General features: G+C 52.5%; 6 protein-coding genes across 6 annotated transcripts; 5 read left to right on the forward strand and 1 right to left on the reverse strand.

Moving 5' to 3' along the window:
• Positions 1-518: 518 nt before the first annotated feature.
• N7496_011097 (arsenic resistance protein) lies at positions 519-1,878 on the reverse strand (the record flags this gene model as incomplete). The annotated part of the gene is made up of 4 exons (XM_056704010.1): positions 519-1,175; positions 1,234-1,320; positions 1,377-1,519; positions 1,572-1,878. 4 exons carry the CDS (start codon positions 1,876-1,878, stop codon positions 519-521), a joined length of 1,194 nt encoding a protein of 397 aa, XP_056549970.1.
• Positions 1,879-2,710: 832 nt separating this feature from the next.
• N7496_011098 (arsenate reductase ArsC) lies at positions 2,711-3,127 on the forward strand (the record flags this gene model as incomplete). The annotated part of the gene is made up of 1 exon (XM_056704011.1): positions 2,711-3,127. The coding sequence occupies one exon, from the start codon at positions 2,711-2,713 to the stop codon at positions 3,125-3,127; it is 417 nt and encodes a 138-aa protein (XP_056549971.1).
• Positions 3,128-4,558: 1,431 nt separating this feature from the next.
• On the forward strand, positions 4,559-7,043 carry pmt4 (dolichyl-phosphate-mannose-protein mannosyltransferase; the record flags this gene model as incomplete). The annotated part of the gene is made up of 3 exons (XM_056704012.1): positions 4,559-4,789; positions 4,886-6,521; positions 6,589-7,043. The coding sequence occupies 3 exons, from the start codon at positions 4,559-4,561 to the stop codon at positions 7,041-7,043; spliced, it is 2,322 nt and encodes a 773-aa protein (XP_056549972.1).
• Positions 7,044-9,855: 2,812 nt separating this feature from the next.
• Positions 9,856-12,887, forward strand: N7496_011100 (uncharacterized protein; the record flags this gene model as incomplete). The annotated part of the gene is made up of 2 exons (XM_056704013.1): positions 9,856-10,569; positions 10,644-12,887. 2 exons carry the CDS (start codon positions 9,856-9,858, stop codon positions 12,885-12,887), a joined length of 2,958 nt encoding a protein of 985 aa, XP_056549973.1.
• A 3,173-nt stretch (positions 12,888-16,060) lies between these two features.
• On the forward strand, positions 16,061-16,819 carry N7496_011101 (DNA-directed RNA polymerase II core subunit RPB11; the record flags this gene model as incomplete). Its single annotated transcript, XM_056704014.1, has 4 exons — positions 16,061-16,197; positions 16,335-16,393; positions 16,456-16,565; positions 16,625-16,819. 4 exons carry the CDS (start codon positions 16,061-16,063, stop codon positions 16,817-16,819), a joined length of 501 nt encoding a protein of 166 aa, XP_056549974.1.
• An 827-nt stretch (positions 16,820-17,646) lies between these two features.
• On the forward strand, positions 17,647-22,184 carry pan1 (actin cytoskeleton-regulatory complex protein PAN1; the record flags this gene model as incomplete). The annotated part of the gene is made up of 4 exons (XM_056704015.1): positions 17,647-18,253; positions 18,323-19,602; positions 19,677-20,941; positions 20,996-22,184. The coding sequence occupies 4 exons, from the start codon at positions 17,647-17,649 to the stop codon at positions 22,182-22,184; spliced, it is 4,341 nt and encodes a 1,446-aa protein (XP_056549975.1).
• Between the last annotated feature and the right edge of the window lie 75 nt (positions 22,185-22,259).

Raw genomic sequence — 22,259 nt, forward strand, 5'->3', positions numbered from 1 at the left:
AGCTAGTATGAATAGATAGGCCAAATGCCGACAAGGATGGAGGTGACTCTGTCTTGAAGTAGCACTTTGTAGGTATGATTTTTCTTCAGATTAATAACTCGGCAAGCTCGTATTGCGGGGTCATTGCCGCGAGGGGGTGTTGTGACTAGCTGATTATACAGCAGGAGAGCCTTGACATGTGACCGACTCGTTCTAGATCCGTCTGATTATCGATCAGCTTCTTGTCGAAATCACTATCAGCAACTAACATGTTACTTATGGTATACAACAAGTGTGGGTATAATGTCAGATTGTATCTTTGGAGATGAAAGTCGATGCTGCTAACCAAAGAAATTCGATTGCAGACAGCTATGAACGCCCAGAAAAAAGGTATCGGAATGCAAATCTTTCACTACCTATATGATTTCATCCTCGCAACCGCTCCTCGCATCTTATGCATGATAGTTATTGATAGGCCGTTATTACAAAGAAATATGCAGTCAATCCACAAGACATGATTCCTTATCTTCATTATTCCCTCAGTCCTTCCAACCCAGCCGCTTACCAATGAACTTGGCAACATAAACAAGTCCAAGCAATACTGGAACCTCAATCAACGGCCCCACAGTAGAAGCAAGTGCTTGATTGCTGTCAGCACCGAATGTTGCGACAGCGACCGCGATTGCCAACTCGAAGTTATTACTGGCAGCAGTGAAACTCTGAGTCGCAGCCAACTTGTATCCAAAGCCGAGCTTGTAAGCCACCAGGAGAGTGAGGAAGAAGACAATGATAAAGTAAACGATCAGTGGAGCAGAGACTCGGATCACTGATACAATCTGGTGGACCACTTGGCGACCCTGGGATGCAAACAGCACAAGAATAGTAAATAGTAGCCCAAGAAGTGACAACGGACTAATGCAATTGACGAAGACTTGGTCGTACCATTGTGGACTAGCAAGCTTCCGAAGGGTCATCCGTGTGACGATTGCGGCACCTAGGGGAATTCCTAGGAACACCGCCACGCTTGTTGCGGCGGTGGAATAAGAGAAAGTAACATGGCTGCCCGAGTGACTTATGACATTGATGAAAAACACAGCCAAGGGGGCAAAGAGCACCATTTGTAGTATCGAGTTGATGGCCACGAGGATAGCGCAATATTCGTTATCGCCGCCGGCGAGACCGGTCCAAATAAGAACCTTCAAAAATAGTGTGATGTTAGTTTAGTCCGAGTAAAATACAAGCCATGTCTCTTACCATAGCAATGCACCTAGCTAGTCCAACAAGGATCAAGCCCTCCCGTAGTTCTGGTTGGTCAGGTAGGAAAGCCCATGCCAATCCCAGCTAAGTGCGAGAAGTTAGCAACCATCGTTGAGACCCGGCCAGCACATCTCTCTTACCATCAAGAAAGGCGCAATAATCCAGTTCACAAAGATACTGAAGGCAATTTGGACCCATATTGCCCGCTCCTTGAAGACATGGTGCAAAGATTCGTAACGCACTTTGCAAAGGATAGGGTACATCATGACGAGGAGACCGATGGCTTAGAAAGGTCAGTTCATATCTCCGTTTCTGGGAGCATGGAGAATAATTACCGATTGGAATGGAAACTCCCACAAATTTCCCCCTCTGAAGGGCTGGTCCCGTATTTTCCACAAAGTTCCCCAGTATGATTCCGATGGCCATGGCCAGGAAGATCCAGACGGCTAGAAACCGGTCTAGCCATGCGAGGCCTTTGAAAGCCGACTGCTGGGATGGACGCTCTTCACTTTCGTTTGGTCTTTGCTTCTCGACATCCTCCGTTGTAGCATTTGGTCGATGCCCCATCAGTGTTGGGCTGAGAGATTGTGGCTCGGCTGTTGCTGTCGGAGGCAAATCTGTCGAAGAGTTCAATATGGTCATCTTTGAGACAATCCGATCGATTGCCCGTCACAATATTTTGACTGGTCAGATGCGTTGCACCGAGTTGAATTATGATGAAGAACTTATAGATGACTTTCCCTTAAAACTTCAGACGAAAATGGAACCTTCTATAAATATGTCGAACCAGGAGTATTTAGAAGGTAAAGTCATGCACTAGTCCTAAGAGAGTTAATTGTGGAGCCACAACAGCCAATCACAGGGGGCGAATGACACTCTGTCCCCATCAACCAATCATTTCTAAGTAGTGACCAACTGTTAATGCTTCAGGTTCGTGTTTTTCCAGCGATGAAAAGGCAAGTCCTCCTATTCAAATCTTAACCAGTCACGACCTCGAAGTGACATATTTTCATGCAAAGCTGGTCTCGGGATGTCGTATCAAAAATATTCTCATGACAGTATTGATCAACCAACTTAGTAGAAACTGGCCACTGTCAACGCTACAGTACTTGCCACTAGTCTAATCAGATAAATTGCTGGGATGACTCAAAGACATTGTTGATCACGATACATCAGCTCTGTCCTGATATATCTTTTATATCACCTTTTATCTACTCAGGGACAGCATCTGTCTGACGTTTCCGTAAACTGCGGGACGATACCCACCTCGAAAAGAAAGTTCTGGATTGACAGCACATCGGCTTGGGTCACTAGCTCAAACGTGATATATAGAGTTCAATTACAGTAGCTTTGTTTCACCCGTGGACAATACCTAACCCCTTCCACTAACATTCCTCACTCATCTTTTCTTACCGCTCACAACCAAGGAACTACTTCATATATACTTCCCCAGTAATCACGCAAGAATCATACCATGGCTGCCAAACCTAGCGTCCTTTTTGTCTGCATTCACAATGCCGGTCGATCTCAAATGGCTGCCGGTTATCTCAGTCATCTCGCCGGAGACGATATCGAAGTTCGCTCTGCCGGCTCCGCCCCAGCCGACTCCGTCAATCCTAATGTCATCGAAGCCATGCTTGAGGAAGGCATCGACCTTCGCAGCCAAAAGCCCAAGATCTTGACTACTGAGGCGGTTGAGCTCAGCGATGTTGTCATCACGATGGGTTGTGGCGATGTTTGCCCCTTCTTTCCTGGCAAGCGATACCTTGACTGGAAGCTGAATGACCCCGCCGGCCAAGGCATAGAGCCGATCCGAGTCATCCGTGATGATATTCGCGAGCGTATCGAGGGTCTTATTGCAGAGATCAAATCGCAAAGTTCAACTGTTTGACTGGTCCGGCATCAGACCAACGTGCATGGGGGCTTATGATTGGCCTGACAGGATTTGGAAGGTATTTGTTACCAGACTTGGAAGGAAATATTGAGTTGTCAACGTTTGGGTCTATTGATCTTGTGACCGATTTATCTCAATGAAGGAGCGATCAAGAAGTTATACACAAGAATTTTCAGATAGACATATCTAGGTTTGATTCTATGTCGAACTAGGGGATTTCTACCAGACTTGGAGATGTAGACACTTCGTATCTACACAGCGCTTTGATTTGCTCGAAGGTGATACGTTTCAGTTTTTGCCTCACTTATTCAACACTAAGGTTTTTATTTAGGTGAAGGCTAAAGGCCACGTCCCCGAGGGTCTTTCGGATGGTTTTCTTCAGGCTACTGATTGTCGTATTCTGTGTGAGATCGTTTGCGGGGTCGAGCTTTTTAAGCGCCCAGTAGTTGCAACATAATTCCACCGTCGAAGCAGGCAGAACTTCTGCTTTTTAGAGTTATCTAGTACTCAAGACCCTTCATTAGACTAGAAAATCTATTATGATCTAAAAAGCCTTGTCAACTATAGGGAGCCATTGTAGGCTAGATAGGCGGAATCACACCGAAACAACCCCTGCGGGAGTAGTCAACCGTAGTTCATCAAGTTAAACAACCTTGATACTCTCGAGGATCCCTCCTTTAAATTCCGGCGTAGGTTTAACCAGACTAGGGTGAAGAAGAATCTAACGACTCGAAACATGAGACGCTGGCGCGATCGTGTCTAAAAATTAAGCAATTAGGTGCAGAGTTAAATTGTTTCACCTTCAACTAAACATATTAAAGAATCACCCACTCCCATGAGTTGAAAGTCTAACGGATCTATTACGGTAGACATTCTGCAAGACGACGTAGTAGTTTTCAATCAAGGTTGTCTAAGCCAGACACAATTACCAACGTGCTGCCTGACAGACAAGGTATATAAATCTATGCATCTAGAAACATCATGCATACTATATGCGAGCCCTCATATAGAGCAGAGTAACCACGTCATCACTCCGTCCCCTGTCGCATGTTCGTTTCTAAATAACTACCCTATTAGCCCTCTGATTGGTAGGGCTGGAGACCATATCCGACTTGTAGATGCGCAGCCGCTCGGGCCACCGCCTTGCCAGAAACAAGAAGACACGCAACCAGTCCAAACCGCCCCCTCCGACACTCCTTTCTCTGCAACCAGCTTTCCTGGCCTCAATCTCGGAGTGCCATGCCCTTTGGTGATTCTGGTAAGCTTCCATATACCTGCTCTGACCATTCATCCTTTCCTCTCGAGTTACTTGGATGGAACCCTGCTGACAGCTTCGCCGTTTTGGAAGTCTATTTACTTTAGGTGGTTTCGCGGTCATTCTCTATCGGTTTTTCTTTTTTCTTTCTTTCCTTCTCTTCTTTCTTCACAATGTCTTCGCCTTCCTCCTCTCTCCGTAAGAGAGGCGGCAAGAAGGAGGCTTCTACGGCGGTCCCATCGGATAATGCCTCGCTGCACCCTGCGGTCGCGGCTGCGCGCCAGCAGTCGGAGTGGGATTATTGGCTGGCCATGATCGTGCTCACTGTGTTGGCATTTGCGACTCGTTTCTACCGCATTGATTACCCGAACGAGGTTGTCTTTGATGAGGTTCACTTTGGCAAGGTATGTTTCTCGTTGGGATAGCTGCACAGCGACGCAATGGCAAAAGGGGCCCTCCCTCGACCGGATTGAGCTAACATGTCCTTGCCCCATTGCTAGTTTGCCTCCTATTACCTTCAGCGCATGTACTTCTTCGATGTGCACCCTCCCTTCGGAAAGCTTCTGTTTGCCTTCATGGGCTGGTTGATCGGATACGATGGCCACTTCTTCTTCGAGAACATTGGCGACTCGTACATCGACAACAATGTGCCGTACCTTGCTCTCCGCGCAATGCCCGCTACTCTCGGTGCTCTGACGATTCCCGTTGTTTTCCTGACCATGTGGGAGTCTGGATATTCGCTCCCAGCCTGTGTGCTGGCAGCTGGTCTGATGGTGTTTGACAATGCGCACATTGGCGAGGACCGCCTGATCCTCCTGGACTCCACCCTGGTGTTGTCTATGGCTCTCAGCATTCTGTGTTATGTCCGCTTCTACAAGCTGCGCCACCAGCCATTCGGCCGTAAGTGGTGGAAGTGGCTGCTCCTGACTGGTTTCTGCATGAGCTGTGTCATCTCGACCAAGTACGTTGGTTTCTTCACCTTCGTGACCGTCGGTGCTGCCGTTTTGATCGACCTGTGGAACCTGCTGGATATCAACCGGCGCCAGGGTGCTCTTGATATGTACACCTGGATCAAGCACTTTGCCGCTCGTCTGGTCGCCCTCATTATCATCCCCTTCTTCTTCTACCTCTTCTGGTTCCAGGTCCACTTTGCTGTCCTCACCCGGTCCGGCCCTGGTGATGAGTTCATGTCCCCAGAGTTCCAGGAGACTCTTAGCGACAATGCTATGACCGCTCAATCCGTCGGTGTGCAGTACTACGATAGCATCACTCTGCGCCACAAGGACACCAAGACCCTTCTCCACAGTCACTGGGAGAAGTACCCGCTGCGCTACGATGATGGCCGTATTTCCAGCCAGGGCCAACAGGTGACCGGTTACCCTCACAACGATACCAACAACTTGTGGCAAATTATTCCCACCAAGCCTATTACCGACGATGCCAAGAGTGTTCGTAACGGAGATGTCATTCAGCTCCTCCACGTCGGCACCAACAGCTACCTTCTCACCCACGATGTCGCTTCCCCATACTACCCGACCAACCAGGAATTCACCACCGTGACTCCCGACCTGGCCGAGGGTGAGCGCCACAATGATACTCTGTTTGAGCTCAAGATCGAGAACGGCAAGCCAGCCCAAGAGTTCCGCACCTTTGCCAGCTTGATCAAGCTCGTCCACGTTCCTACCCGTGTTGCCATGTGGACACACACCACTCCTCTCCCCGAGTGGGGCTTCAAGCAGGCCGAAATCAACGGCAACAAGAACATCCTGCAGTCCAGCAACTTGTGGTTCGCTGAGACCATCGATGGCATCGCGGCTGATAGCCCCCGCCTGGTGCGGGAGGAGCGCAAGCCCAAGTCTATGTCATTCCTCCGGAAATACTTTGAACTCCAGGGTGCCATGTTCCACCACAACAACGCGCTGACTAGCAGCCACCCTTACGCTACCGAGCCCTTCCAGTGGCCGTTCTTGCTGCGTGGTGTGAGCTTCTGGACCAAGAACGAGACCCGCGGCCAGATCTACTTCCTCGGTAACCCTATTGGATGGTGGATTGCCAGCAGTCTACTGGCTGTGTTTGCCGGTATTGTTGGTGCCGACCAATTGTCTCTCCGCCGTGGAGTTGATGCCTTGGAAGAGAGTGAGTTCCAGCCCATCAAGCGTTTCCGTCTTTGAATCTGCAACTAATATTTCATCTCTTCTACCAGTCTGGGGTCCCGGAGCCCGCTCTCGCCTGTACAACAGCACCGGATTCTTGTTCCTGTGCTGGGCTGCCCACTACTTCCCCTTCTGGCTGATGGGCCGCCAGCGCTTCCTGCACCACTACCTGCCATCTCACCTGGCCTCGACCATGGTCACGGGTGCGTTGATTGAATTCATCTTCAACCTCCAGCCCCTGGACCCTGCCACCGCGGCGCCACCCGTGGATGACCCCTCCGGCAAGGCTAAAGCGAACCGCAACCCGGGTCGCTTCGTTACTGCCAAGGAGCGCATGGGCCGCAGGTCCGTCATTGCGGGATGGGTCGCGACGCTGGTCATTCTGGCGTTTACCATCTATGGATTCGTCTTCTTCGCTCCGTTGACCTACGGCACGCCCGGTCTGGATGTGGACGGCGTCAATGCTCGCAAGTGGTTGAACTATGATCTCCACTTTGCCAAATAAGGGAAATGATGGCGTTTCCCCCACTTCCCACTGCTTTTTCCCCTCGATGAGCTCTGATTCTTGACTTTTGATTCTTTGATTACACTTGCCACACTAGTTGGATGTGAACATGACATGGCCGAACTCTGCGAGGAAAAGACCTTCATTATCCCGTCTCTGATTTTTTTGACGTTGTTTGTAGGAGTAAGTGTATCAATGTTTGCTGGCGACTTTTGCGATAGAGGGGCCATGGATGGTGTTTGAAAATTTGATAGGACTGCCTCGCGCAATGTGTAGGTTGACCTGCTGTCTGGTGTGTGTATCTACCGGCCATCTCCATTATTTCTATTATTTTCCAATCTGCTTTTTTTTTCGTTTTGTTCTAGTTCTCCGTAACTACAAGTTCCGCTGCATTCCATCTCCAGTCCCCAGGAGATGTCGAGTCCTCGTGTGACTGTAGATTCCTCGAGCCATCCACAACCTCGAGTCGTACAAACCTGAGAATCATCATCACCCGACCGAGAGAAAAGGTGACGCAGAATTGCCTACAGCATCCACGTGATCGGTCCATGTAAATGGGGTGGCACAATAGAAAAAAAGTGCAACTAGGCGAAGATCGAGAAGAGAACAAGGTAAGAGAAAGGAAAATCATGAATGATATAGATTAATGTCTCTTCGCCCGTGACCTAGCAAGGTTTCTCATTGGACCAGACAACCCTATTATAGCAGGAGATCCAATTAATTAGATTGGGCTGCAGGCGGGGGGTCGGGGCCAGAGCGGATCTCTATTGTGATTTTGATTTGAATATGATTCGTGTTTTGTATTCATTTTCATTTTGATTTTGATTTCAGCTTGAGTAAGTGGCACTGTTTATGAACTCCATACTACTGTAGTTGGTTTCGGTCAAAATAAAGGTGAGTGGTACTGTAGTTGTCGTAGATAGGACCCCTAGTTAGGCCAAGAGAAGCTTACACTGCCCTCTGACGAATGCATTCCAGTTGGGAGATTTGGTGGAGTAGGAAGTGTAGGGAGAGGAATTGATTAGTCGGTGCTGGCATTCTTGACTTCGTAGTATTCCGTATGCGGTAAATGACGGGAGATAGAATTGTATAGAGACTACAGAAGACCTAGACTCTACAGTACAATGAATGACGACTACTCTGTACAGTATGCTTCGTACTGTCCGTACTCGTGGATATCATCGGCGGGTCCGATCGTGACATAAGCGACTCAGTCAGGCTATTTATTTATAGGCGAGAGCCTAAAATGGTTACAGACCGTCCGTACAGGGCTGGTACTGTACCATGTACCTAAAGTTAGTAAAGAGGTTTCACTTGAGCTCTGCACATGAACCAGTCGATAGTCGCCGTCTATATATGTACTCCATAATGAATAATCATGAACTGCCAATCTAAACCATGATGGCTGTCACAAAAAGGGCTACTAATGATCGACTAACATCATCGTCATCATCATACGTCGCGGCCCTAATCCCTGGCCCCTCTAGTCCAGCCACGAAGGCGCCCGGAGGCAAAAATACTGCAGGGTCGAGACGCAACTAGACGCCAGGCGTGCACTAATGACTGGCCTAACTGGATTGTTTTTGGCTCTGTTAGTGTACCTCATAGTGTACTTTCTTAGTGCTAGAATCAGTTTCTTAGTCTCCGACTCTCTCTCTCTAGTGGTTGCTCAGTGGCTGATCTTGGGTGTACTGTTGTTCTGTGTATTATTTTTTTCTGCCCTTTGTTTCCCTTTTTCCTTTTTTTTCCCTCATTCTTTACCTCCAAGTTTGCGGACATTCCGTACTTTGTGCAGCGCGTTCATTCCCGGTATTCCTTTCCCTATCCATTCTTGGGCTGCCTCCCCTGGCTTCGGTCGCTCTGGACCTCTCAGTTCATCCCGAAACCAGCACTGAATCCTGATCTGTGAGGTTGAAATCCAATCCTACGGCCCATACCAACACTAACAGGGTCCTACCCGAACAAAGGCCCTTTCCCCCCCCCCCCCCTTTGGTCTCCTAAGAGCTCCACATCCCCCGATCTGACTCGCTCCAGCTGGCGCGACGGACTCAAATCACAGCGGAGCCCAAAACTGAAACGACCATTACAAGTGTCCCAGTCTAAGCCCGGGTCTCACCTGATCGCGATTCTTTTCTTTCGCTTCTTCAGCCTCCACAGCTTGATTTTCTGCACACCATCTCGAATCTGTGAGTTTCTTGGTTCAGGGGGAAAAGAACAAGAAGGCACCAAAACCTTCCTGGGAGCGTTGTTGTGAGTTTGCAATCAGATCACAGCATCCGAACCCACCGGGTGGATTCCTTCCGGGGGTCTTGATCAGCCGCTAGAGAAGTGTGATTCTTGCTGTTCGGTCCTTCGGTTGCGGTGTTCCTCCAGAAGCTTCTTCCCTGACCTACTGAACTAACTCGTTTCCTCAACTCTTCCAGTTGTCATCCCCTGATCAACATCATTGCCGGCCATTCGTTTCTCGTTTCTTCCCCCGCTGTACAAAAGAGTTCTCTCGTTTCCCCTTGCGACCGCTCGGCCCAATCGGCCCATCCTTCTCCAGAGACACATCCCCTCCTCCTGGACTGATCGCTTTTTCCTTACCCACTTTTCCCCCGTTCACCTGCATTCGACACGTCCAAGTCACCAAAGAGAGCCCCAAAGGAGACTATTCACGGCCTAGTTTTTCTTTTCTCTCCTTTGAAGTTGACGGGAAACTTTAATGAGAGTGATTCGTGATTGAAGGGAGGCCAGGTCTACACGCAATCCAATTCCGTTCGTTCCAGCTGGACCCTGCTCTTGCGTCGATAATTCCCGCAATACCGCACCCATGCCCATCAAGCTGCCTAAAGGCTTTGCCCGGAGAAAGTCCTCGGGCAACGTTCTAGACGAGGTGGATGGCCAACCTCAATCCTCCTTCCGTGTCTTTGAGCGACCGGGAACTCAACAACGATCAATGACGGACGGTGATCAGCTCACCAAGCGCATGAGTGAGGGTCATGCCAGTCTTGAGGACACTGATAACATCTTCGCCGGGTCAGAGGTTCCCTTGGGCAAAACTCGGTATGACCGCCCCGGGACCATGGAATCTCTCAGAAAGCGATTGACCGGCCACAATGACAGTGGTCCGACCTACGAAAGCTCAACCTCAACCCGCCTCAGTTCCTCCTCTACCCTCCCATCATCGACCGAAGTTCCGCCGCCCGATGAAGCATCATCCCCACATTCGCGAATCCACGATATCCCCGCTCCACCTCCACTGGCAGGGGCTTTAAGAGCCGCCGGTAGGACGTTCTCATTTGGTGGACGCTTTAATAAGAACTCGACGCCCCCTGCTCCCCCTCGACATGCCACGCCGGATGTACCCAAGCAGCGTGCCTACAGCAGTAGCACCAATGACACGGCAACTCCGCCCAGGCTACCTGATTCGCAATTGAATTTCGATCTCGGATCTGGGGAAGATGACTTCGGAAAGATGTTTGACCACTTGGGGAAGCGGCAAAGCGCCCTTTTGCGGGACTCTTCTCCGCAACGAGCTAAACAGGTACGCGGAACCAACGAGTCATGTCTAGATGTAAGGGGGAGGTGAGGATAAACGGACTAACGGTGTGGTCATAGTACTCTTCGTCCCCACCAACGCAAGCGCTGGCAGAGTTCCAGGCAACTGACAGTAGGGCTGGACGACCGGCTCCCATTAATACAGACCGATCGGCGGTTGTCGACCCCTCGCCTTATTCCTGGGGTAGCCGTCACTCCGGCGACAACTTGTTGAATAGCCCCGGCGGCGAAAAGGTCACTTCGCCAGCTCGTTCGACTCCCGAAACGGTCACCAGTTTCCGCAAACCCTCACCCTCCCCTGCCCAGATGCTCGGCGCGACAACTTCACACCGGGCCTTGGAGAAACCCGTCCGTCGGCCGTCGGATGGTTTGCGCAGGAGTGGAATATACCCGGTGGATCAGGAATCGCACACCATTGACGATGAAGATGCCAAGATGGTCCGACAGTCGGTGCTGTGGACTAAAGGTTCCTCGCCTCGCTGGGAAGAGGCTGCTTCCCCGTCGGGTGAAACACCCCTTCTCGATAAGGGCAAGGCCACTAGTCCTTCGCATTTGAGCCCCACCGTGGACGAGAATTTGTTCGCGCCACGACGGTCACCCGCCCCGAGTGATAACGGTCTGGACGATGCCCGACTTGCCGTTCAATTTGCCGAAAGCCTACCCAAATCTTCGTCCCCGGCCAACGGCAACAAGGTAATGACTCCGTCTCAATTCGAACATTACCGCCAGCAGCAAGAACTTCGACGATCCAACAGCGATGCCACCAAGAGCGATGAGGAATCCGAGCACGAGGAGTTTGATGACGAAGAAGACGAGGTTGAGAAGCAGCGGGCTGCGGAACGGCAACGACGGAAGCAAGAGGCCCACCTCTCCCTCTACCGCCAGCAGATGCAGAAGGTGACGGGTCAGCAAGCTCCGTCCCCAATGCTCCGGCCCGAAATGGCCGGAGCCAGCAGTAGCACCCCCAACCTTCCCAACCGCTTATCCAACCCGGGCGACAAGTCTTCCAGCGGGAAGAGTAGCAACGAGGAGGATGACGAGGAGATCCCACTGGGTATTCTTGCAGCCCATGGCTTCCCCAATCGTAACCGTCCCCCGACTCGCTTAGCCAACGTCAGCTCTCATCCGAACCTTCGTGCATCGATGCACCCGTACTCAACATCGTCCACCTCCCTCGCCGGCGCCGAGGCTGGCAACAGGGGCAGTCTCCCGGTCTTTGCCAGGAATCTGCCTCAGGATCCCTACTTTGGTGCTCGAATTGTCAATCCATCCAATCGGGAATCTCTAGCTTTGGGTGGTGGTTCTGGCTCCGTGTATGGCGGTGCTTCTTCTCCCGTTCCTCCTCCAGGCGGTCTCGTTGGTGTCATTGCCAATGAAGAGCGGAACAGGGCGGCTCGCCGTGCAGGAGGCGGAAGCCCCAATCCCATGGCAATGTACGAGCAGATGCAAATGGGGATGGGCAGTCCGGGTGGCGTGCCTCGACCTTACTCGATGATGGGGCCGCAGCCAATGACTCCCAGCGAGCAGGCTCAGGTGAATCTGTCCAACCAAATGCAGAATATGATGCAGATGCAGATGCAGTGGATGGGACAGATGATGCAAATGCAGGGTATGCAGGGTATGCCGCAAGGTATGCCGCAAGGTATGCCTGGTACTCCGCCAATGATGGCTGGTGGTATGCCGCCGCAAATGATGGGCGGTATGCCCGTGCAGGGTGGCCCCATGGGTCCTCCTTCGGTTATGGGTGTCAATCCCAACCTGAGGCCGATGTCGATGCAGGGTCCACCCGGTGCTATGGTGCCAAACTTCGAACAACAGCGTACTCTCAGCATGCTCGATCCTAATATCGCTGCGCGACGAGGCTCGCCGATGCCTAATTTGCCCGGTGGTCCACCCTTCAGACCTATTACTGGAGGCTACGCCGCTTCCATCGCACCCTCTGAACGCAGCAATGCCGGTCTTGCGTCCCGATATCGTCCTGTCTCGGTGATGGCAGGTGAGCCTGGCCCCGGTGTCACGTCGGTGAACAAGGGCTGGAATGATGAGAACCAACATCACTCTTCCTTGGCCGTCTCCCAATCCCACATGGGCCTGCCCAAGTCTTCTTCGCTCGCAACCGTCACTGTACGACCTGTCTCGCGAACCAGCCAGTCCCCGGCGGGACGCAAGCCACCTGCTTCAGATGAAGAAGATGACGACGAGGGTTGGGCTGATATGATGAAGAAACGAGACAAGAAGAAGAGCAGCTGGAAGTTGAAGCGAGGCACGTCTTCGCTGGGTGATCTTCTGAGTGCCGTGCACTAATTCTTGCGGCTCTTTCTTGCATTTTAAGTTTGAAAATTGTGTGCATTCGGTCGATGCACCCCCGGCGTCGCTGTATAGAAAGTACTTTTTTTTAATTCTTCCGCACTTCGCCTCCATTCATGACATGATTCCGACGCACATACACACCTCCACGATCGAGACCAACTAAGCCTGCCTGATTTTCAGCATCTGTCCTACCTTTTCTTGGATATCTCCTTGAAAACGAGCAAACCCTCGGTGCTGCTAGGTCGACCCCCCTTTTCTAGCCAGCTTTTTGTTCGGGCTTTTTGTTTCAGTCATGTCATGCTTCGGGCGACGCGGCAATAATAGTATGAGGACATATGCCATCGTGGTCGTTTCTATCACCTTACGCTTCTTCTTTTTTGGCATTGGCGCAGGCAGGCATGGCGTTCCCTTCGTTCTAATCTTTCATTTCGTTGTGGTTGTTTTTTTTTTCGTTAGCATTTCTGCATCTTGTTCGTGTTTTCGTCTTTTCTTTTCTCTGCCTTCGGGCTGACTTTGGGAGATCATTACATATAATATATCGCGGTCCGAGGGCATTTACTCACTCCGCTTTCATGAATCATCCATCTCATAGTATACTCTCCGTGTAGACCCTCCACCCTTTAGTCATCCATTATACGACAACCCGACCCTACTCACCACCCTTCCAACCATACAACCCTACAATCTACTAACATCCCTCCTAACAACCCAATACTCCCCCCCAAGCATCCCCCAACATCACCCCCCTAACAAGTCCCACTCCATCCCAGCATAACTCGTCATCTTGCCTTCGGGCACAACCCAACCCAAATCCCCCCTCCCAACCTGAACCCCATACAACCTCCTATTCTCCTCATCCCCCATCCTCCATATCGCATCAAAATAACTAGCATTCATAATCCCCTGCCCACCTCGATATCCCCCTGTAGAAGGTGGACCGTACTGTACTGACACCCTCGTCAAAGGCGTAGATCACCGCATCTTAGTACCCGCAGGGGATGTGGGCTTCGTGGGAGACTGGGAAGCGGGTTCTTAGGACGCTGTCCGTGGCGCCGGGAGGATTGGTGGTTTATTTTGGCTCTAGTTTTGGTTTGTGGGCAAGAAGTGCTGGTCTAGCAGGGAGGATATTTCTGGGAGGAGGGTTATTAGGGATGCGGAGTTTGCAAGGCCGTGGCCTCCTACGTCGGAGCATTGGATTATTGGGATATTTGGGTGGAGGGTTTTCAGGGATGTGGATGCTTCGGAGGTGGAGCTGATTTGGAGGCAGGGAGGGTATGTAGATGGGAACTCTGGTGTTTGCTCGGTTATATAGACCAGATACTTGATCCGCTGGTTTAAGGTCAATCTACCGAGCCATAGTACAAGATCAGCAGGCATATTCCTTGGCGCAAAAAGCCACACAGAAGCAACTTTGTAGTTCCGCAGTATACGCATTGCCTCTTCACGATCAACGCCCCAAATGATGAATCTCATACCTAAATGTAAAATGACCGTTTCAACGTAGAATTTGCATGTAGGATTCTGTTTGTCTGGGTGAGACTTTATCAACTGGCCTGCATAGGGGAGGTTTGTTTCTAGATTGCTGCGGGTTACATTATAGCCGCTGGCGATGAAGCCGATGCCGCCGGATAGAGAGACGGATGTTACGAGTAACCTTATACGGTGGCGATGTTTGGCATTGGAGCGCTGTCCGCGAAAGGTGGGTGGGTTTTGTAGATATGTTATTTTCCAGGGTAGTTTCATCTTGATGGTGATGAACGGCTGGTGCCAAGATATACATGTTGTATTTAGGGAATTTGAGGAAGCTTGGATACCGAGAATGTTAGGTTTCTTAGGAAAGTGCACTTAAGAGATTCTAATATCTTTGGAGACAGAGTAATCAAGATTTAATGTTGATGCTGGTAGTACAAGGTGATGCGTGTGCCTTTGCAGTTTGCCAAGTTTGGAATACATAGAGGGGATGCTCTCTCGATGGACCCGCAATTGCCGCAACATGCGGAGAACCGAGGTGAACTTGGGATACAGCTGATAGATATACACTTCATTTTTGATAAAGTAAGCTATGACATTGTAATTAATTGACACGTTGCCAATTTGAATGACATCCTCTAAGTACACGGAAGTAACCCTGTTTTCCATGCATCTCAACTAGGTCAAGTAGTATCACATGACCTGAGTGGGATATCATGTGACTTGTCATTCAAGGCATCATCACGTGGCCAATATCACGATCTGCCCGCGACAAGGCACTTTTCCTCATCTATATCTCCACAACTCATACGCAACAGGCAGCGCCTTGGTCTCCGATTGGCCACTTCGTTGAACTCATCAACACGCGTCAAACTCATTAAGCATTATCTAGAGTTCTGGAAATCTCCAGCGTTCTAGTCACTTCTATCTGGAAAGTTTGCTGGTGTTTGATCACGGCGTAGGCCGCGACGAAGAGGGAATTACCGCTGCCTATTTGAACAGCAGTTCTTAAATCTGCTTAATCTGCAGAGTTAAATTCTTGGATCTCCGCAGCTCTCCAGCTTTGACTATTCCTACATATCCTGGGCAGTTTTGATCTCCTACAACCACCATCAATCTCGCACCCACCTAGTCTTCACGACTATCCAACTGCATCTCCCCAGCCTCGCTACCCAGTCCAACCGCCAGCATGAACGCACCAGACCGGTATGTTGGAGTGCTACTTTCTATCGTTTCTTCATTGCACCTTCACCTTTTCCCCATTGAGTTCAGATATCCATGCCTGCGTGGGCTCCGATGATGCTCGACCGATTCCCATGTGTAACTGGCAGATATGGGACTGGCTGGCAGAGAGAGTCCCGAGGACGAGGCGTGGATTGAATTCATACATCCGAGATGGAAAAACCGCCGGATGATGTCGTTGGATGGCCGAGTCCAACTCTATCCATCGCTCCTTCCTCCTTCCTGCTCCCTCCTTCCCCCCCCAAACCCCCCAACTCTTCCACTTCCCGTACAACTTCATCTTCCACTACGCGTTGCCAATCTGCTCCTGGGCCGTGTTGTTTATCGTTGGACGTGTCTTGATCATGTCGAGTCCTTCTTCCTTTCCCAATCCTTCTCCTCCTCTTCCCTCTCAACCTCCTACCGCACTCCATCAGAACCATCTCCATCAAGACCGCTCCTATACCCCGGCCATCATGAACTCGTACCCGTACCCATCCAACTTTGGCTTCACCACTGCCTCCGTGGCTATTGCCAGGGAGCGTGCTGGTAGTCGGTCCCGCCCTGAGCCTCGGGGTCCACGCCCGGTTCAAACGGATGATCGCCAGTCCCCGTTAGTTAAAGGATCGTGCATCAAAACTGTTACAGCCCTCTTTCCTTGCATCATGTCCTTCTGCTTCTTCATCGTTGGTTTCATGCACCACCGTCTACATTTCTACATTTATCCAGACACTGACTTTTATATCTCAGCTACGAGGCAATCCTTCTCGGCCCCGGCGAGAACAAGATCGACGTCGAGGTTGATACTCGTAAGTACTCTCCTGTGCATCACCATGTGCCGTGAGACATCCAACTGACACGAGAGATACAGGCATGCCCTCCGCCGCCATCTTCACCTTCCACAAGGAAGACCACACCCTTGGCAACATGATCCGCACCCGTCTCCTCCGCACCGCCCACGTCACCTTCGCCGCCTACAGGGTATGTGCATTGAATCATCTTAATCTCGATGCCAAGAGTATCACTAACTTCCCTTCTAGGTCCCTCACCCCCTGACTCCCAACTTCCAGCTCCGCTGCCAGACTGATGGCGAGATCACCCCCCGCCAGGCCGTCATCAACGCCTGCCAGGCCCTGATCAAGGACCTTGGCATCCTCTCGCGCGAGTTCACCAAGGAGTATGAGCTGCGCAAGATGGCCAACGCTGCCAACCAGCAGCAGAACATCGGCGAGTAAAGGGTTGGATGAATCGATGTCTGTCTCGTCTGCAGCCATGATTTCCAGTTCTACATCCTTCTTGCTTTTTTGTTTTCCAAATGGGGTCCGGCGCACCTGGGTTTTCTTCATGTTTTCATCATCATGTCTTTTCTTTTTCTTCCTGTCTGTTCTCCTTATCCTGTTTCCCCTCATATTCTCCACCTCCTATTCCTCTTCCCCATGTTCCTTCTTCCTTCCGTTTGATCCGGGATTCGGTTTGTTTTCTTTCGTTTCTGCGTGCGGCCCCATAGTCCCGGCGAGGACTTTCGTTAGTAGATAGTTATCTCTGCATGTGCACTCAGCCATGTATCGAACATGATACCACAGCAATGCAATTCAAATTCAATTGCTCTTTTGACCTCTATAGCTGACCGCGTCAAGGGTTGAAGTATTGATCCATAGTTATCAGTCAATAAGGCTTATTTGGGGTTGTTGGTTGTTTCCTCGGCTTTCCCAACGAATTGTCCAACCTGGATTCAAAAATACACAACAAAAAGCCACAATTATTTAAATGATCACCCTTCTTACCCTCTGTAAGTCTTACAAACTGTGTCGAGAACTCTCTAACATTGTGTACTATATTTACTCTTCTTGCCATAGGCCACAAGGGTCAGACCCGCCCCCATGACTAAGCGCTAGTTTGGGCTAGCGTGCCTCCGCGTCCCTACAACGGCGTCATTTACGTTGCTCCTGAGATTCACCTATCTCCCCCTCAGCATTTCTTTTCTCCTTTCCCTCCCCACCAATCTCTTCTCTCTGGGTTTCTTAGCATCTGTTTTGTCCATGCGAGTCCCGCGTTCGTCATAATGTTCTCCTCGTCGAATTCCTACCTCGGCGGTGGTGGTGCTGGCCGCCCAGGCCAGGCACCATTCATGCAGCAGCAACAGCAGCAGCCCTCATACTCGCAATTCCCCCAGGGCCAACAGCAAGCCCCAATGCAACAGCCACAGCCAACAGGATTTGCGCCTCAGCCTACTGGTTTCGCCGGACAGCCCTCGCCATTCGGTAGCGCACAGCTTCAACCCCAGGCTACCGGATTCCCCGCGGGCCAGCTCCAGCCGCAGTTCACTGGCTTCCCTGGCCAACAACCACAGCAGCAGCAACCTCAGCTGCAACAGCAACAGAGCTTCCAGCAGCCTCAATATACCGGATACCCTCCTCAGAACCAGTCGCAGCCGCAAGCCCCGCAACTCCAGGTGTCGCAACCCACGGGCCTCCCTACTCGCGTGAAGACGTCGTCCGAGATTGCGAACTCCTTCCAGATCGATGGCGCCTCTGGACCTCCTCCCCAGGTCCCGCCGAAGACTGGTTCCAGAATCCCGAGCATCCGACTGTCGTTCATTACTGCGCAGGACCAGGCCAAGTTCGAGCAGCTCTTCAAGTCAGCGGTTGGTGATAGCAAGACGATGGAAGGTCGGTTTTCCATATGGTGGCGAATTACTCGTTCCAAGTAGGACAGCTTTACTGATCTGCATTTTATAGGCGACAAAGCAAGAGACCTCTTGATGCGCTCGAAACTCCCCGGTAGCGACCTCTCCAAGATTTGGGTGTTGTCAGACTCCACCAAATCGGGCCAGCTCTTCTTCCCCGAATTCGCACTGGCCATGTACCTTTGCAACCTGCGTTTGACCGGCCGCGAGGTTCCCGGGGCGCTGCCCGAGACAATCAAGAATGAGGTTTCCAGCATGGTCGATATTATCTCCTTCGATGTGCCCGACACCCAGCCCGAGCCTGCCCCGCGCACCAACGCCCCCAGCTTCGATGCGCCACTGCTGGAGAACAAGTCAACCCCTCCGATCGTCCAGCAGCCTCAGCCTCAGCAGGCCAGCAACCAGCAGCTTCTGTCGCAGCTGACTGCCCAGCCCACTGGATTCTTCCCTCAGCAGGCCGGCCTGCAGCCCCAGCAGACAGGCTTCCCCGGACAGAATCAGTCGCAGTTCCTCCAGCCACAACAGACTGGATTCCTGACCAACCCGCAGGCTACGGGGTACACTGGACCTCGCCCTCCTATGCCTCCTATGCCTACTGGATTTGGATCGAATCTCAGCCCCGCACAGACTGGTGGATTGGCCGTTCAGCCTACGGGGTTGACTGCCCAGCCCACCGGCATTCCCGGACAGTGGGGCTTCATCAACACCCCCGCGCAGGGATTGCCCAACATTGAGGCCATGAAGCAACAGCTCATGCCTCAGCCTGGCCGCGAGGGTGGTTTCACTACTGCCAACCTGTCTGGTAACGCTACCGTTGCCTGGGCTATCACCAAGGAAGAGAAGAAGATTTACGACGACCTCTTCCGTGCTTGGGATGGTCTTCGCAAGGGTTTCGTCGGTGGTGAGACCGCCATCGAGATTATGGGACAGAGTGGATTGAACCGCAAGGATCTCGAGCGCATCTGGACCTTGGCAGACCCGCACAACCGTGGCCGTCTCAACATGGATGAGTTCGCCGTGGCTATGCATTTGATCTATCGTGCTTTGAACGGATACCCCGTTCCTAGCCGTCTGCCCCCTGAACTTATTCCCCCCTCCACGAGGCACTTGAATGAGTCCATCGGTACCGTCAAGTCCCTTTTGTCACAGGATGCTGAGAACCGCAAGGCCACAGGAGCTTTCTTGCAGCCCCAGAAGACCGGCGTCAGTTATCTCAAGGACCACTCCTTCCGCGGCGGCGGTGCTGCCTCTGCTGGCACCGGACGCAAAGATGCGACAATGTTCAAGAATAACGACGCAGCTGGTGGCTACCGTTCTAGTGCGCGTCGCCGTGTTGGCCAGGACGGCCGCACCCCTCTCCTGCCCCCTCCTCCCAAGCATCTGAGACCGAGGAGCTCTCCGTGGAGCAACTGCAGAAGAAGATCCGTGAGGCTAAGATCATGCTTGACGCCGTTGACTTCCAGGACGAGAACCGTGCTGAGGATGACGATGCCCTCGATCGTCAGGACCGCCGTGAGGCTGAGAGCCTGATGGACCGAATTCGTCGCGTTCAGGACGATATTGACACTCACCCGAACGCTGCATTCCGTGGACTTGACAATGGAGCGGAGCGTCGATCACTCCGTCGCCAGCTACAGGCTTACGAGGATCAAGTCCCCCAGGTCGCGTCTGATGTTCGCCGTCTTGAGCGTGAGATTGCCGATGCTAAGCTTGAGCTCTTCCGTCTCAAGGATGCTAAAGCTCACCCTGGCAGCGCCGGCAACATTGTCGGTACCGGTCCTGGTGGTTTGATCACCGAGGCCGATCGCATCAAGGCTCGCGCCCGTGCCCGCATGCAAGCTCGTGCTGCTGAGCTTGCCGGCCGTCCTGCTCCTGCAGGCGCGGATGATGATGGTCAAGCTGCTCGCCGTCTGGAGGCCGAGAACAACAACGTGAAGGCCGAAAGGGAGCGCAACGACACCATGACTCGGGACGTTGAGGAGAGTGTTCGTGACTTTACCAAGAGTCTCGAGGACAGCCTCCGTGACCAGGGTGAGAACTCTACCCGCGAGCATGAGAAGCGTCGCTGGGAGGATGCCCTGGGTGTGGAGGATACTATTCGTGATTTCATCTACGATCTCGGCCGCAACAGCCGGACTGCTCACATCCGTAAGGAAGAGCGTGAACGACCTGCTGCGGATTCAAGCGCTCAGTATCGCTCCCCTGCCGAGTCGCCCGCTGCTCGTCCTTCTATGCCACCTTCCACTCCCTCTACGGGCTCATACCCTGGAAACACACACGAGGATCGTGTGGCAGCCGCGAGAGAGCGCGCCCAGAAGCGCATTGCTGAGCGTATGGCCGCTGCTGGCCTGAAGCCCAATGACGCTACTGAGACTTTGTCGCAGCGACAGGAGAGGGAGAAGCGTGAGCGCGAAGAGCGTGTCAAGCGTGCCGAGGAGGAAGATGCTAAGCGCGAGGCTGAGCGACAACGCCGTCTGGCTGAAGAGCGTGGTGGTCCCGCCCCAGCTGTCTCTAAGACTGCTGGCAAGAAGCCACCTCCTGCGCCGCCTACTCGCCGGGCTCGCACCGATAGTGCCGGTCAAGCCGATTCGAAGAAGGCGGAAGAGGTTGCTCGTGAACAGGCTATTAAGGAGGAGCAAGAGGTTCAGGAGGCTGAGACTAAGCGTCTTGAGTAAGTGGGCCCAATTTTTAATGTGATTGTTTAGTGTGCTAATTTGTTTGACAGGGACGAGGCCAAGCAGCGCGAGGAGGAATATCAGAAGCAGAAGGAAGCTCAGGATGCTAAGCTACGTGCTCTTGAGGAACAGGTTCGACAGGGCAAGATCAAGAAGCAGGAAGAGAAGCGTCGGAGGGAAGAAGCTTCCCGCCAGGCCAAGGAGCAGGAGGCTAGACTCGAGGCCCAGCGTGCCGAGCTTGAGGCTGCCAAGGAACGTGAGCGCCAGTTGCAGCGCGAGCTGGAGGGTATGGATGAGGATTCTTCAGATGATGAAGGCCCTATCAATATTACCCCTCAGGACAGCACTCCTACGCAGAGCCAAGTTCTGTCTGCTCCTCCCATTCCTACCATCGCTGTCCCCGAGCCCGTTGTCTCTGCGCCTGCTCCAGAGGCCGAGAAGGTTGTCAGCCCTGACAGCTTCCCAGCCACTACACCCGATGCCGAGTCGAAGAACCCTTACTTCAAGTCCCTGGGCCAACAGCCCTCCGAGCCGGCCACCTCGCCACCAGCTGCTCATTCCACCAACCCCTTCCACCGTCTCGCCCAGCAAGAGAAGCAGGAACCCCTCAAGCCCACTTTCACCGGAGCCGTTCCCTTGGAGCGCAAGACCCGTGCCCGGCCTGAAGATGACGATGACTGGTCTGCCGCTGGCTCCGAGTTCGATTCCTCTGATGAGGAAGACGATCACCCCGGCGGCGGCAGTGCCAAGCAGCTTGCCAGCATCTTGTTCGGCACCATGGCCCCTCCTCGTCCCCTGAGCGCCATGGATGAAGACAAGTCCGTTACCCCAGTGCAAGCCAGCCCTATCGCTCCTCCCCCTCCCCCTCCACCCGCAGCCGTTTCACCCCCTGCAGTTGAAGAAGCTTCTTCTCCAGCTCCTCCAGCTGGCATTCCCCCTCCACCACCACCTCCTCCTGCCACTGGAGCCCCAGCTGCCGCTCCTCCCCCTCCCCCTGTTGGCGGAGCCCCTGCCGCACCACCACCACCGCCTCCTCCATTTGGAGCCCCCGCTGCGCCCCCTCCACCACCTCCTCCATTCGGAACCCCCGCTGTCGCGCCCCCACCACCTCCCCCAGCCGCGGGCGGGGCCGGCGGTGAACGATCCGCGCTCCTCGCCTCCATCCAGGCGGGCAAGGGTCTCCGGAAGGTGCAGACCAACGACCGTAGCACGAGCTCCTCAGCTGGTCGTGTGCTGTGAGGTCCCGTGATAGAACATATTGTACAGAATTAGGTGAGATGGATATTTTTATTCTTGGGCTGGAAGCAAATCATC

This window comes from Penicillium cataractarum (assembly GCF_028827025.1).
Source record: "Penicillium cataractarum strain IBT 29864 chromosome Unknown utg000009l, whole genome shotgun sequence".
NCBI classification, from domain to species: Eukaryota; Fungi; Ascomycota; class Eurotiomycetes; order Eurotiales; family Aspergillaceae; genus Penicillium; species Penicillium cataractarum.